The following is a 16,084-nucleotide window of genomic DNA, read 5'->3' on the forward strand; positions in this document are numbered from 1 at the left end:
CCAAAGCTAAACCATACTTGGCATGGGCGATCCCCTCCAGTCATCAGAAGATTTTCTCGAACTCTCTTTGCGCAACATCCTCGTGAAACAGGAATAAGTCTCCAACCTCCGGGAGGACTAAAAGATGCCACCCCTCGAGCGGTCAGAGCAGTGCTGGACAAACGACCGGACGGAGCCATGGGCCGCCGTGCGCTCCCGCCAACTCCGCCTGCGACCCCGCAGCCCGAACCACGGCCAAGGACTAAGCCCCCCACGGAGCAGGCACCCTGGCGGCCCAGCAGGGAGGTGGAGTGGGCGTGTCCATAGGCGTGGCCCTGGCGAGGCCCGGAGGGAGTGGGCGTGGCCCTGGAGCGACCGGGAGGCGGGGTGGGCGTGGCCGTGGGCGTGGCCTTGGCGCGGCGGCCCACGACGGCGGCGGTTGCTGGCCCCGGCACTCGGGCAGCTGCCTGAGGCGCAGGCGCCGTGAGCTCAGCCAGCCCGCGGTCTCGGCTCGCTGCGGACCCGTCATGGCGACCGAACAGAGGCCTTTCCGCCTGGTGGTGGTCGGCGCCTCCGGCTTCACCGGCCAGTTCGTGACCGAGGAGGTGGCCCGGGAGCAGGAGGCCCCGGGGCGGAGCTCCCGCCTGCCCTGGGCCGTGGCGGGCCGCTCCCGGGAGAAGCTGCAGGGAGTGCTGGAGAGGGCGGCCCTGAAGCTGGGTAAACGGGCGGGGGGCACCGGACCTCACCTCAGAGCCCGGACCCCGGCCGAGGACGTGAACTCGCCCCAAACGAGCGTTTCTCCGACGGGGGCGCGCCCTGCCCCTCCTCCTCCCCCGAGCCTGCTGGAGGACGGGGCGAGGACAGCGACGTTCCGGACAGTGGCCCCGGCTTTGTCCCGCCCCCCAGTGAAAATCGATTTGTGTATTTAAAATTTCCCCTCCCCCTATTTGAATTTCTCCCTTAGTTTGGGGGGGGGGGTCCCCCTGGCAAAATAGTCAAGGACTGGAGTTCCTTTCTCTGCTTCACCCCCATGTCGAGCTGGGGCACCTGGGGGTCGGCAGATTTCTCGACATTTGGGGCATTGTTTTCTTCGAGATTGTTTGTCCTCTGCCTTGTCATTTGGGATGGGAGAGAAAGCGCAAGAGTTTTGCTGATAATGTTCTTATGGCTTTTATTTGTTATTTTTTGCTCGTAAGTCCTCCAGCAGTCTTCCTGTTAGTGCAAGAAAAAGTTGGTTTTTCTGGTTTGGACGTTTGTTTATTCTTTCAGCATGCATTCAACATTTATATTAAGTGGGGGGTTTTTTTGTGTTTTTTTTTTTTTTTTCCTGTGCTAGATCCTGTCCTCAGTGCTGGGGGTGCAAAGGTGGGAGAGAGGAGACAGACCCTACCTTTAGAACCTATGAATCCTCCACCCTGGACTGCCCTCATGCGCATAAACAGCACTTGTTAGGGTTCTGGGTATACTGCATTCTTTCTGCTCAATCTTATAATTCCACACAGAGCCCTGCCTGTAGTGGGAATATAGAATCTTCTGTGCTTATGTACAGAAGACACCAAGTAGGCTGGACAACTATTAGTGCTGCTCCTACCAACACAGAGAATCTTGACCAAAGAGCTTTCTGGTCTTGATTTTTCCAAAAGAAGTAATTTCACTATTAAAATACATCCTTCCTTTTCTTTTTTTCCTGCTCAACAAGACCATACAGGTACCGCCTAGTTACCTGCCCCGTATAGTGCCCAAATCAAGTTATTGTGGGGAGTGCACCTTGACCTGTCAAAACCTACATTGCTTTATTGAGTCAATGAATTCCAGTTGTTTCCTTATGAGTCTGGATGTTTAAGTATAGATTGTGCTTTTCACCTCCAGAGTCCTCCTTTGTTCTCATGGTGTTGATGTTAACCCCTCCACCCCCCATAATTAGATAATGTGTAATAGTTTAGTAGTTGATGAGAAGCTTTTTTGGCGGGCACTGGGAGGGAGATCTGAATCCTTGACCTTGGTGTTATCAGCACCATGCTCTACTGAGTGGCTAACTGGCCAGCCCTGAGAAACTATTTTTATACTATAAATTTCTTGGTGGAGAGGAAGTCAGGACAATCATCTACTCAGCATCTAAACTTGATTGTAAAATTGTCATGTTACACAGAGTTGTTATTTACCCATTGCTTATGTTATATGAGTTTTTAAAGTTTAGTAATATTTTTTAGTAACCTTTAGTATTAATCCCATTTTCCTTATAGCCTTTTCCTTTTTTGTTACCTGATTAAAAACGGTTTTATCTTCACAATAAAAAAAATTTTTTTTAATGCCACAACCCCTTCCCTGCCCCCCAAAAAGTTTTATCCTTTGAGAGGGAAAGTTAGCTTTGATTACATCAGAGTATTTAGTAAATTTGCTGTCACTGGTTACTATAAAAAGACCTGGAAGATCTAATACTGTACCAGGATTTGCTTTAAATTATTTGTTTCCTATTTTAGGAAGACCAACACTATCATCTGAAGTTGGAATAATAATTTGTGATGTCTCTAATCCAGCCTCACTTGATGAAATGGCTAAACAGGCAACAGTTGTCCTTAATTGTGTGGGACCGGTAAGTAAGCAGCCCTTCTTTGTATCAGAACAAACAATCCACTCATTTCTAGCAAAACCTGGTATTTTATATTCCGGACATCCATAGGGCAGGGGACAGAAAAGTTGGTTGAAGGCCTTAACACCATATGGGGAGTTTTTTCTTCTTGTGAAGAACTAGTGGATATGACTGATCAAAGTGTCCTGATGGAGTGACAAGCCCTCTGTGACACTTTACTCGGAATGTTTGCTGGTTCCTTCATTAGTTACAGCTGTGATTGCCAAACTTTTCCCCCCTTTTTTACAGTATGCCTGTTCAGTAAAAAATATTTGAATGTATACCCCCAGTATATATATTTTTTAATTTATATGTAATATCTTTGTATTGCCATACAAATATATATGTTAAAGATGCACAAAAAATAGATTTAAAAAGGATGCATTCATTTATTCATAAATATTTATTGAATGCCTACTATGTGTAAAGTGTACCATTCTTGGCACCTGGGACACAGTGGTGAACAAAACAGAAAATCTGTCGTGGAGCTTACATTCTTGTGGGGGAGAAAGAAACATAAGATTATAATAGTGGGTAGTGATAAGTGCTTTGAAGAAAAATGAAGTAGAGTAAGGAGATAAAGAGATTGGCACATCTGTGTCTTTTAGATGGATGGGCAGGGAAGGTCTTTGTGAGGAATCGGCTTTTGAGCAGATATTGGAACAAAGTGGAAGAGTCAAGCATATGAATGTTTGAGGAGATGGTGCTTCAGAGGAAGCTAGTTCAAAGGTCCTGAGATGAGAGTGTGCTTGGCAAGACTGAGGAATGTGAGTGAGGCCAGCATGGCTGGGCCTGTGAGCAGGGCAGAGGGATGGAGGGTGGGTTAGAGAGGTGCCCAGGACCTAGGTTGTGCAGGGTCTTACAGGCCATGGTCAGGATTTGGATTTTCTTCTGTGTGTGACCAAGAATCATTGAGTGACTGACAGCAAGGGCATGATCTGATTTCGTTTTGAAGTTCTTTGGCTTCTGAGAGAAAAAATAGATAAGGGACTGAGAGTGGAATGATCCAAGCAAGACAGACCCCAGGGTTGGAGTGGCAGAGGCTGATTTCAGGAAGCCATCACAATCGGCAAGACATTTAAAAACTAAGCATCTAAAATATTGTTAGTTTTTATTGAGAGCAAAAACGTTTTACTTGTTATTAAATCAGAAAGTATATACAATGTTGTTTATTTAGATTTGTCTCATTCTTAAGTAGCTTAGATTCCACCCATTATGTCCATTGCTGTTGTCACTGAATATATACTCTCAGCCAACTCCTTTGTCCTTCTCTCCCCAGCCCTGGTTATCTTAACTCTTTGCTTAATCCTCACCTGAACATGACTAACCCAGTGTGGTTGGAGAAAAACACGTCCCTCCACTGACGGGTCTCGCTTCCAGTGTGTGGCTGTAAACCTCACGCGGCGCTCAGCACCTCCAGCAGTTCTGTGCAATTCCTCAGCTGTTCTCTCTCCTACTCTCTGAAGCAGCCGTTTTACAGCTTTTCCTCGCACTTTAGCATCCTTTCTCTCTCTCTCCTCACTCTTATCCTATTTTTCTTTTTTTTTAATTATGAAAATAGAAGCTATCGGAACAGAATTTCACGTTCATATCATCAGATCCACTTGTCTGCCTGCCTGTCTGCTGTCTGCATATCTGTCTACTACCTGTGTGTACCCTGTACTCTGCCTTACGAATAGTTACAAGGAAAAATTGCTCTTACTCCTGTCGGGTGAAGTATTAGCAGACTTTATGTTTACACTTACACATTTTCTTGTTATAATCAAATTTTCTCTCTTTACCGGAATAATTTTATCAGTATTTAAATATCTCATTATATCTCCCATCTTAGAAAAGTTCCCCTCGATTCCACATTCCCCTTCAACTACTCCAGTTTTTTGGGCCTGTTTTGTAGCAGAACTCCTTAAAAGAGTCCTCATTACTCACTATCTCTACTGCCTCACTTCCTACACTATCTTAAACTACCCTTGTCAGGCTTTGATCCTTCCTACTCCAGTGAAACTGCTCTGCCAAGGTCCCATCCTGTCCAATCCAGTTGTCATTCTCAGTTAGTCAGAGCTCTCAGCATTTGATCCAGTTGATCACCTTCTCCTTTCTTCGCTTGGCTTCTGGATTCTCACCTTCTGGTTTCTGTCCACCAGTTTCATCTCAGTTATCTCTGTTGGATCTTCTTATGCTCTCCCTCTAAATGCCTGAGGCCTCAGAGCTGAGCCTTGGAAACTCTTCTGTGTTGGGCATGTGTAAACAAGCTCTAGGTTACAATATACTGAAGATGGTGGAATGAATGAGGGTGTCACTGTGCCCTCTTCAGGATACCTGTTGTAGCCCGTATTCAACACATGACCTCTTGACATGGCCCAGGGAATGTGCTGTGGTCAGTCCATCTATTGATAAGTTCATTTTTTTCTTTGTGTTGCCTGTAAAAATTAGCATGAATGAAGTTTTCGTATTTACTTCCACACTCAGTGGATGATTTTGTGCCCTTTGGGGGATGCACACCTACCTAGGAGACCACTGGGTTAGAACATGCGGTGTTGAGAGCAGGTTGCAATTGTGACCTCTACGCTAACTCTCTTCACAGGGGAGAAATTCTCCTCTGAAATCAAGGATTGCCATTCTGACTCTGTGTACTGATCTCATACAAATATGGGTACTAAATAGAGAAAGATCTAATGACATCATAAAATAGGGATAATTGAGAAGTCGCAACTTCAGACTGCCCAAAGGAAAGGTGGGCTAGGTGTGACAAAGTACAGTGTAAGGAGTGGGCCAACTGTGGTGAATGGGACAATGTGTACTCTTTCCAGAAGGAATAACTAGTCTTTTTAAAAGCTCATTAATGCTTTACTGTGCTTGCCAGTACTTGTCAATAAACTTGCTGGCTGAAGGGCTGTGGCTCACTGGCTGAGACATGAGAAAGTGAGCCTGAAGCTTGAAGGCTGAGCCTGGAGGAGCTGGGAGTTAGCCAGGCAGGCGCGGGACAGAGGGAGGAGGTTCTGGGTCGTAGAAGCAAACACACTGGGCGTGACGAAGGGAGTGTAGAACTGCTGGAACATGGGCATTAAAGGCTGTGATGTGACATGATGCTTGAGGACTTTTTGTGACATGCTGAGAAGTTTGGACTTTATTATACAGGCACCGGAGAGCTAGTGAAGGATTTTAAGAATGGATATATTAGAGGGAGGAGACTGATCTGAGATATTTTTAGACGATACTGTACCTTCACAGAGGAAAAGGTTTATCATGCTTCTTTTGAAATGGGACTGAATCCTGACATATTAGCTGTTACATATTAATTTTTTAATTTTAATTCCTTGAGTTTGAGCAACAAATGATTTGAGAGATCTAATATCATACAGGCTCAGAATATCTACTCTGTCCAGTATTAAATTTATCTTCCTCAAACCTCTTTCCTGTTTTGTTTTAATTTTGGCTAATAGTGCCACTAACTGTTGGCCCAGTTCCAGCCCACCTAATCGGGAAGTACATTCATTTCTGCTTTTTTAGTATATCTCATCCTTAGTATATCCTGACACTTGTTTAGACCTCCATCCTTTCGTACCTATTTCCAGTTTGGTTTTCCAACGCTGCAGGCAGAGTGATGTGGTTGTGCTATAAATCTCACACCACTGTCCTGCTTAAAATCCTCCAGGATACCCTGATTTGAGCATCACATGTTGCACCCAGGTAATGATATTCAACTCTATACCCCACAGATATGTACAATCACCTATGTTACAATAAAAAAAAACAACAAAGAAATTTTCTTAATAACCACTGTGAAACACTGATTACAGGGTTTACAGTTCAGCTTACTAGAATTAAGCAGACCACAATGCATCTTTCAGAAATCATGCAGAAATTTATCTTTTTAAAAATCTGAATGTGGGCCGAGCCCGTGGCGCACTCGGGAGAGTGCGGCGCTGGGAGCGCCGTGACTCTCCCACCATGGGTTCGGATCCTATATAGGAATGGCCGGTGCACTCACTGGCTGAGTGCCGGTCATGAAAAAGACCAAAAAAAAAAAAAAAAATCTGAATGTGAAAACTCCTGTTAATCTTGCTTTTAACAATATGGTTAGAAATACCCAGAAAAACCACTGTGAAACACTTGCTTACGAAGTTTCCATTTTTTGAAAAAAAGTTTAATTTGTGGAAATAAATCTGACCACAATGCATAAAAAAAAAATAATAAAACCCTCCAGGAGAACCTAGTAATCTAGAAAAGATACTTTAGACTTGTTAGCATGGCCCTCGTGGTCCTTCCTGATGCAGCCCTAGCATTTTAGATTCATCTCCTGCCACTTCCTGCTCAACCACCTTGTTGCTTCAAAGAGCAGGAACAGCTCTCCTTTCTTACATCTTTATATATACTTTTTTCTTTATCTGGATTTTTCTTTTTCCTAACAAATCCTTATTCTTCTTCAAGATTCAACTGAAGTGAATCACATTGCAAAACTTTCCATTTTGTCTTCAGCTAGGGGTAAGCATATATTCCTCCATTATTCCATCATGCCTTTGTTTATTTACACTGTGAGAAGTGGTATGGTGCAGTTGTCTTATTTTCTCAATTTATCTTTAGGTTGCTTTATTAACATTAGATTCCCTGATAACCAAGTCTACTTCCAAGCTTAAATGGCATTTCATTCATTTAAGCTTGCCAAGAAAGAATAATCTTTTGGTTTTCTGTATTCTTCCAGTATCGATTTTATGGAGAACCGATAGTAAAAGCTTGTATTGAAAATGGAACTAGCTGTATCGACATCTCTGGAGAACCTCAGGTATGTAAAATGAAAAGGAAACAACGTAGCTTTAACAACACGTGATTTTCTGTTTAATGAAGTGGAAAATATGTGGCATAATTTTGCTGACATTTTGAAGTTGATAACTCCTTTCTAGTATTTAGAGATGGTATTTCTATGGTATTCTGTTGAGAGCTCTAAGAAGAGCACTGATGGTAAGGTCTAGCTTCAGTTTTCTTGAATTTTTTCATCCTCACAGCCTCATTTACTTCAGGTCCTTTGTGTATAGGACGTGCTGATTTTTATAGCTACTTCATGCTGTAAACTGAATTAATTAAAATATTGTACTCTAATTCTCAGAATCTCACTTTTCTCACTTTTTCACTATGCGTTCCCATTTTACGACTACTACTTTCTTTTTTATTTTTTTTTTTATTTTATGAATTCCCATTTTAAAATCAGGCACCTTTATAACATTACAGAAAAATAAATATAAAATCCCCCCAACCCAAACATTTTAAATGTCACATTTGTTGAATGCTTACCATATGCCTAGCACCGTGCTAAGCTTTTTATGTAACTTTTTCCAAACATACCTATAAAGCAGTTGTCATCTTCCTCCCTTTTTTACAGATGAGGAGATTGCACCATAGGAAGGTTAAGGAGTGTGCTCAGAGGCATGCACCTACTAAGTCAGAGGGAGGACTTGAATGAGGTTTGTCTGACTGCAGGAAGGGGTGTGGTAACAGCACTAAGCTACACTACTGCCTTTAAAATGATAACCTCATACATGTCTATAGTCTCTGCTGATTATCGTCATCAGTGTGCCAATATAATATGTACTTAGAGTTTTCAATTAGAAATATACGTTGGAAAATACTAGGAAAGTGTAAATGACCAAACTTGATTCAAGAAGAAGTAGGAAACATGAATTAAACAAAAAAACAGTTCCTAAGTTACCTAAAATAACCCCGAGCATAAAAAATGGTGAAAAGCTTCTAAAGTCATCTTATAAGCTCCCATAATATTTTTAATAAAAGTAATATTAAAACCTAATAAAGGTCCAGAATATATAAAGAAACTTTATAAGTCATGAATAGAAATACAAAGAACCCAATTAAAAAACGGGCAGAGGGATGAGAAGGGACAACTCTCCTATGCTGAACAATTTTAAATAAGTAATGTAGCTTGCCCACCTTCAGGAAGAGGGAATATAAGTTTCCAGTGGAGAAACCTGGCAGACAACACCTCAGCCAGGTGGTCCAAGGTCAACATCATCACTGGTAAGTCATGCTGATAGTGTGTGGCCTTGATGTGATGGGATGAGAATGGCGCTTCACCCCTGTGCCTTTCCTCCCCAAACCCGTGATCCCAATCTAATCATGTGAAAAACAGAGAAATGCCCCTAGAGGGCAGTCTACAGAAAACCTGACCAGCCCTCCTCAAAGCTGTCAGGGCCATCAAAGATAAGGCAAGTGTGAAAAACTGTCACAGCCAAGAGGAACCTAAGAAGACATGACAAGTAACTGTTATGTGGTGTCCTACATGTGATCCTGGAATAGAAAAGGACATTAGGAAATGTGAATAAAGTATAGACTTTAGTTAATAATAATATATCGATATTTGTTTATTAATTGTAATAAATGTTAATGTAAAAGATGTTAATAATATGGGAAATTGGGTTTCAGGGTACATGGGAACTGTCTACTGTTAAATTTTTCTCTAAATCTAAAACTGTTCTAAAGAAACATTTTTAAAACAGGCAAACAAATTTTTGGGGGGGAGCTGGCCAGCATGGGGAACCGAACCCTTGATCTTGGTGTAATAACACCATGCTATAACCAACTGAGCTAATTGGCCACCCCAGGCAAAAGATTTGAACAGACATTATACCCTTCTCTCCTCTCTCATCTCCCCCTTTCTTACCCTTCTATCTAATCTGTACGTATGCATAGATATATGTCTGTAATCATGTTCATCTGGCAGATGTGAGAGTAATTTTTCTTTTTTGCTTTCTTTGTACTTTAATTTTTTTTTAATTGGTGTTACTTTTACACTTAAAAGTCTTTTAAAAAAATCAATAGTGTCATTAAATCAGATCAGCATGTCTCTCATACCACCTGGAACATGGTAGGCATGCAGACAATACTTGCTAAATAAGTGAAAAAACATTTTGACAGTTAATATTTTGCTGCAAAGCCATATTGGTTAGCATTTTGAAAGTTTAATTGCTTTGTCTTTAAAGATACATCATTTAATATTGATCTACTTGTTTCTATATAGCTCTGATTCAGATTCTTGGATTTTTTTAGTTTCTGGAACTAATGCAGTTGAAGTATCATGAGAAAGCTGCAGAAAAAGGGGTTTATATCATTGGAAGCAGTGGCTTTGACTCCATTCCGGCAGATCTGGGAGTAATATATACCAGAAATAAAATGAATGGTAATTATTGATCAATAAGCAATAATTGAATTTAACAAGGAAGGTCTTCATGTTTGTGATTATGATGAGCTAAAACCTAGTTGGGAAAAGAAACATAGCTAATTTAATGGGTAATGTTGAAATATACGTGTTGTTTTTAATAAAGCTACACTTTTAATAAAATGGTATTGACACTATTGTTGAGACATGTGTTTTAAAATGAGAAATTATTTGTTGTCTCAACTGAGTTATGGTTAGAGCTGTAAAATTTCTGGAAAAAATTTTGGCAGCCATTATAAACTCAAATTTGCTTTATTTAGGAATTAACACATTCTAAAGTATAATTTACCATATATTATAATTAAAAGGTTTTTAATTTTTAACCATGAAAGCTAGAAAGTATTGAACATAGAATTTGGCATCTTTTTTTCTTTTACCCCATTTATGAAATGGAGGCAATTATTTAAGAATGGAGAAAATCATCCATATCATAGTAGAACAATTGAAGTTACTAGTGTCATGCATACTTAAAAAGTGTCCTTTTAGAAAATGACCTGAAACAGATAATTCCAGTGCCATACAAACTGTTCTAGAGCTGAAAAAAGATGGAAAGTGTTCTAGTTTGTATTAAAAGTTAACAACTCTGAAACCGAAGCCTGTGCATGTGCACACACGTACACACACCAGCTGTAAATCGATCCTGTTTATGAAATTAGGAAAGAAAATGCTGCGTAAAATTGTAATAAACATCCAGTGGCACTTTAAAAGAATGATTTATCAAGACCAAAGTTTAACATTAGGAAGTTACATAATCATCACATCAGAAGATCAGAAGTGAAAAGTTATATGCCCATCCTAATAAATGATTTGACAATTGAAAATTCACGCCATTTACTGATTTCAGATTTTTAGGAACTCAGGAATAGAATACTTTCTTACATAATAAATGTCAGAAAACAATAGCCAGCACCATACTTACTGGTGAAACACTAGAACCTTCCCGTTAAAAAGAGGAATGTGAATTGAAATCTTTAAAATATTTAATCTTCCAATCCATGGACCCAGTATATCTTTATTTATTAAAAAAATTATTTAAAATCTGTGGAGTTTAAAAGTTTTCTTCATGATAATCCTATATATTTCTTATTGAGAATATTCCTAAATATTTAATAGTTTTTGTTATTTTGAGTTGGTCTTTTTTTTCTTCTTAAAAGAAAAATATTACTTGAAGATTTGTTTAAAAAATTTTTTTAGATACTGAAGCCTAGAACTCAGAATTTTAACAAGTGCCCTGGTTGTAAAACCTGCTGTAGGTGGCCCGTGTCCTTTCTGTGGGTAGCGTTAGATCACAGAACCACATACCTACGCACACTCTCCCAGCAACCATCAGAATCACCTCCAGTGAGTTAGACTGTCGTGATCTATTCTTGTGTTTTGTCAGTGGTCAGACAAGTGATATGTACGTGGCTATAGTTTTTTGTGCTGTAACATCTTTGTGGATGACATGGTTATTTGTTATCTTGCTCAGTGTCACCTTTATAAGGCTGCATGTTTTAATTTTCTCTTGGAATTAAAACCAATAACAGTGTCTCTTAAGGATTCAGCGTATTTCATTTTATCATTTTGAGAATTAGCAAGCCTGTTAGGTTTTTCTTTTGCTTTACTGTTCTTGAGAAACTCAAAGATTAATTAAATACTTAAATTAACCGCTATACCTGTATATTAGTCTTCGTGGTTAATACAATTGATTTCTCCCTTTTTTCTGGCTTTGATTTTCAACTTTTATTGTATACTTACCCTATTTTTATTTCATTTTAATAGCTTTGTTTTAAGTATTTTGTAAGCCATCACAAAGGATGTTTTCATAGTTTTTGTATTTATTCATTGTAAGCCACTACTAATAAGCCGCTTAAAAGCTGTCATATTTGAAAACAGAATAATTCCCATAAATCTGATTTTGAGAACAGTGTCCTGAGGAGCATTCCAGAATGAGTGAGCTAAATTATTGCCTTATTGGGGGAGATTTTTAGTGTTGTCAGTTTAAATACTAGAAAAGATTTTCTCGGTACGAGCATTTAGAGTTTATACTAAACTACTGTTTCTGACGGTTTACCTGTCCTCGGCTGCTTCTTAAGTCTGTTTACAATAACATAATAAAACTGTTATCTGTACAGATTTTCTGACTCTATATGCTGTAGGCTTAGTAAACGTGGTCCCTAAGTGAATAAGAATGGTTTGTTATAACTTGTCCTGGCTAAATAATTTAGATTTGATTTGATTTTACTTTTACCATTTTTTTTTATTCTTTTAGGTACTTTGACTGCCATGGAAAGTTTCCTGACTATACATTCAGGACCTGAGGTAAGTTTTTCTGTTTGTTAAGTGTTTTTTTAAGCTAATATTAAACACATTTTGGAAATGATGCATGCCTCTTAAAAGAGATTTAGATTAATTAAATTTTATATTTTTTAAAAATTTTTAATGTATGAAAGTCACTGTTTAATTTTAAAAAGTAAAGATACTAAATAACCAAGAATTACTTTGACCTAAAATATAATTTATTTTAAAAACAACTGCACAATTCATTATGTTAGAATGAATTACCATGATCCCAACACTAAAGCATCTATTATTTTTGTACAATAAATGTTGTGGCCAAATCAGTGTCTTTTTACTATGTGCCTGAACACAGGACTTAGGTACCGTTAGGACCGTGAAAGAGATGTATGAGGTAGATCTAGTCTTCTTGAATTGACAGTCTGCTGGGGATTGAACATCCCCCCAAAACTCATTGAAGCTTGATCCCCATTGTAAGAGCTTTAAGAGGGTGGGAAATCCAATTATGGCAATTAAGGTGGGGCTTTTAAGATGTAATTAGATTGTGAGGACTGTGTCCTTGTGAATGGATTGATCCGTTTGTGGAGTCATGGGCGTGGTTTGGATGGCTTTAAAAGGAGAGCAAGGGAGGAGTTTAGTACTGTCTTGCTCAAAGCATTCGCCATGTGACACCCTGTGATGCTGTGAAGTTACCATCAACCAGGCCCTCACCAGACTTTGTGTCCCCTGGACTTTGGACTTTCCAGCCTCTGAAACTGTAAGAAATAAATTTCATTTCTTTACAAATTACCCAGTTTCAGATATTCTTTTGTAAGCAACAGAAATGGACTCACACACAGTCTATTTGGGAACTTAATACAGTTACATTTCTGGGAAAGGACCGTATCTTATGACAGTGCTTTTACTGCCAGTAGAGCCTAACCCAGTTCTAGGTCTGTACTTGTGGCTTCGTAAGTATTTATTCTCTTTCAGATATGATCATTTGACATGTCTGTATGATACGCACAATGTGTAGTGTAGTGTCCAATCATGTATATAGTAGTGGAAGATGAAGCAAACCTTGCCTTTAAAGAGGTAATAATTTAGTTTGGCAGGAGATAGAGAGTGTTTGTTATAAAAGATATCAGATGAAATACTGTATGTAGGGTTCTGAGAATGGAGAGTACATCTAGCTGGGAGTCCAAGGATCGGGAGCTTTTTGGAGAAGCTGGGATATGGACTGAATTTCAAGGGCTGGTGCTGTGCACATGTGGAGAAGGAAGAGGAAATAGTATAATAAGGACACAAAGGTGGAATGATGTGGAGCATGTTTAAGTAGGAGAAATGATTCATCTAGATTGGGTTCAGATTAATTAACACAACTATATGAAATATGCTAAGATTTGTGGTTACAGAGACTAACTAGTAGAGTATAAGAATAAAAGGAAGTGATAGTGGGCCTGAGTAATTTGGGAATGCCTTAAAAAGAGGCCTCACTGAGATTATCCTTGAAAAGCGAGTGACATTTGGAAGGTCAGAGGCAGCAACCAGAACATATGCTCAGAAACAAGAATGAGAAACATGCTTGTTACTCTGGGTGGCATGCATTAGAGACCCAGTTCAACTCAGTTTACACCAAAAAATAAAGGAGTGTATTGATTTCATATAACCAAATGTCTGCAAGCAAATAGTATGGCTGGATCTAGATGTTTAAATGATATTTTCAGAAGTCCTTATTTTCCTCTCTCTCTCTCTCTCTCTGTCTCTTGTTTCTTCTGCTTTCCTCTGCGTAGGCTCTCAACAGGGTGGGAAGGTGCTGGCAGCTCCAAGTATACATTGTCCTTAAGGTTCACCATTTCCCGGTTAGAGCTACCAGAGTTTACCTATCAAATGACAGGGAAGATTAGTCAAGTATTGCACCAGTTGGCCATTCTTGAGCCCAATCCTTGTAGCCTGGTGTAATGGAGTAATCAGATTGCCCAGGTCTAGGTCATGGGCTCCTCTGCAGGTGGGATCATAGGGTCAAACCCTTCTGAACAACATGGAACAATTTCCAAACAGGAAAGAGAGAGGTTTATAAGCAGAAGATGGGGTAAGGGGCTATAAGGGAATTAGTGTAGGACTGACAAAAAGCAGATGTCCACTGCATGGAGATAGTGAGAAACTTGGTAGAGCTAGAAAAGAGGACCTCTTTGAAAGAGCAGCAGGAGGTACAATTGGAATGACCAGGTAGATCTAATGATGCAACAAAAGAATGACTGAGTGGATGGTTCTTACAGAGTCAGTCAAGAATCCTTTCCTCACAGGGCTGGCTGGTTGGCCCAGGTGGTTAGAGTGTGGTGCTGACAACGCCAAGGTCCAGGGTTTGATCCCTGACTGTCAAGCTGCCCAAAAGAAAAAAATCTTTTCCTCAGAGTTGTTAAGAGTACAGATTTTGGAACTGAATTCCCTGGACTTGAATTCTGTCTCTGCCACTTACTAGTGATGTGACCATGGGCAAGTTTCCTTATCTTCTGTGTGCTTTATTTCCTTATGTATAAAAGGAGATAACTAGTGCCTACTTCACACAGTCCTATGAGGATTAGTCAATGAGTATAAACGATATATATTAAAAATAAATGCTAAGTATTAATAATAATATAGTAACTCAAAATTGGGGTTTAACTTAGGACAGGAGAGTTGAAGCATCCACATTTCTGTAGCTCCCTTCTCTCATGCCCCTTAAAGCGAAGTATAGAGCCTTAATTTCACGTGGATAGGACAAAGAGAATGTTCCCTTGATTCTGTGTGTCCCTTGGCACTAGTCTTTTGTTTTGGAGCCATTTCTTACTTTTTCCTTAAGGTTCATAATTTTTACATAAAAAAATTGTATCACAGACTGTATGCTGGGCCATAAAGCAAGACTCAAAGCATTTCAGAGGATTGACATCATGTACTCGAGCAGTGCTATCCAGTAGATCTTCCCACTGTGATGGAAATGTTCTGTGCATGCTACATGGTGGCTGCTATATTGCATAGTGTAGTTCTAGAGGTACACTAGAGCCCATGCCTGTTTTTATATGGCCTGGAAGGTAAGAATGGTTGTTACATTTTTGAAGGGCTATAATAAAAAGCAAAGAAGTGTATGCAGCAGAGATCATATGTGGCCTCCAAAACCTAGGATATTTACTTTCTCACCTTTCACAGGAACAGTTTGCCAATCACTGTTCTAGAGCATGTTTTAGACCATAATGCAGTTGTGCTAGAAATCAGTAAAGAGAACCCAAGCAAACCTCTGTATATTTGGATATTAAATATATTCCAGTTTATGTCATCAACCCAGGCATTTTTCTGAACTACAGACTTAATATACAATTGCCTAATTGCCATCTGTACTTGAACCCTTGGTAGATATCTAAACTGCATTTGTCCGTGCCTGAGCTGCTTTCTTTTCCAAATCTGCTCCGACCACAGCTTATTTGTAAGTGTTCACATCAAACAGTGGGGTTGCTCCTGGCTCTTCTCTTTGAAACCCATATCCCGTCTGTCAGGAAATCCGTTGAATCTACCTTAAAATATGTCAGCATCTGACCGTTTTACCACTTTCCTTGCTCCCCCCCTGTTCTTGCAACCGCCTGTTCCCCTGAAGTCTGTTCTCAACACAACAGCCACAGTGATCCTTTTCAAACAATACCTAGACCTCAGCTAGGAATTCTTCAGTGGCCTCCTGTTGCATCCAGAAAGAAAGCCTCAGTCCTTACAGTTGTGTGCGTGCTCATGAACAATCTGGCCCCAGGGACCCCTGCAGCCGGCTTTCCCACGCTTTGCCCTCATTCAGTCCTCTCCAGCTGCCTCACGTCTGAGCTGGTGCTTGAACACACCAGCACACTTCTGCCTTAGGGCTTTTGTACTGGCTGTTTCTTTTGCCTGCAAACAACTCTTCCAAGGTATTTGCATGACTAACTCCCTCGCCTTCAAGTCTTTTCTCAAATATCACTTTCCTAATGAAGCCTTCCCTG

At 40.1% G+C, this 16,084-nt stretch overlaps 1 protein-coding gene across 2 annotated transcripts in view; it reads left to right on the top strand.

The window, feature by feature from the left end:
* Positions 1-426: 426 nt before the first annotated feature.
* Positions 427-16,084, top strand: part of SCCPDH (saccharopine dehydrogenase (putative)) — a 29,806-nt gene continuing 14,148 nt past the window's right edge. The window contains exons 1-5 of one of the 2 annotated variants that reach the window (XM_063082735.1): positions 427-696; positions 2,460-2,572; positions 7,308-7,388; positions 9,662-9,791; positions 12,082-12,131. In XM_063082735.1, the coding sequence (XP_062938805.1) occupies positions 507-696; positions 2,460-2,572; positions 7,308-7,388; positions 9,662-9,791; positions 12,082-12,131 (564 nt within the window). In that variant the 5' untranslated portion in view covers positions 427-506. The remainder of the gene's footprint in view (positions 697-2,459; positions 2,573-7,307; positions 7,389-9,661; positions 9,792-12,081; positions 12,132-16,084) is intronic. The other variant, XM_063082734.1, reaches the window with a different exon arrangement.

This window comes from Cynocephalus volans, chromosome 18 (assembly GCF_027409185.1).
Source record: "Cynocephalus volans isolate mCynVol1 chromosome 18, mCynVol1.pri, whole genome shotgun sequence".
Taxonomy (NCBI): domain Eukaryota; kingdom Metazoa; phylum Chordata; class Mammalia; order Dermoptera; family Cynocephalidae; genus Cynocephalus; species Cynocephalus volans.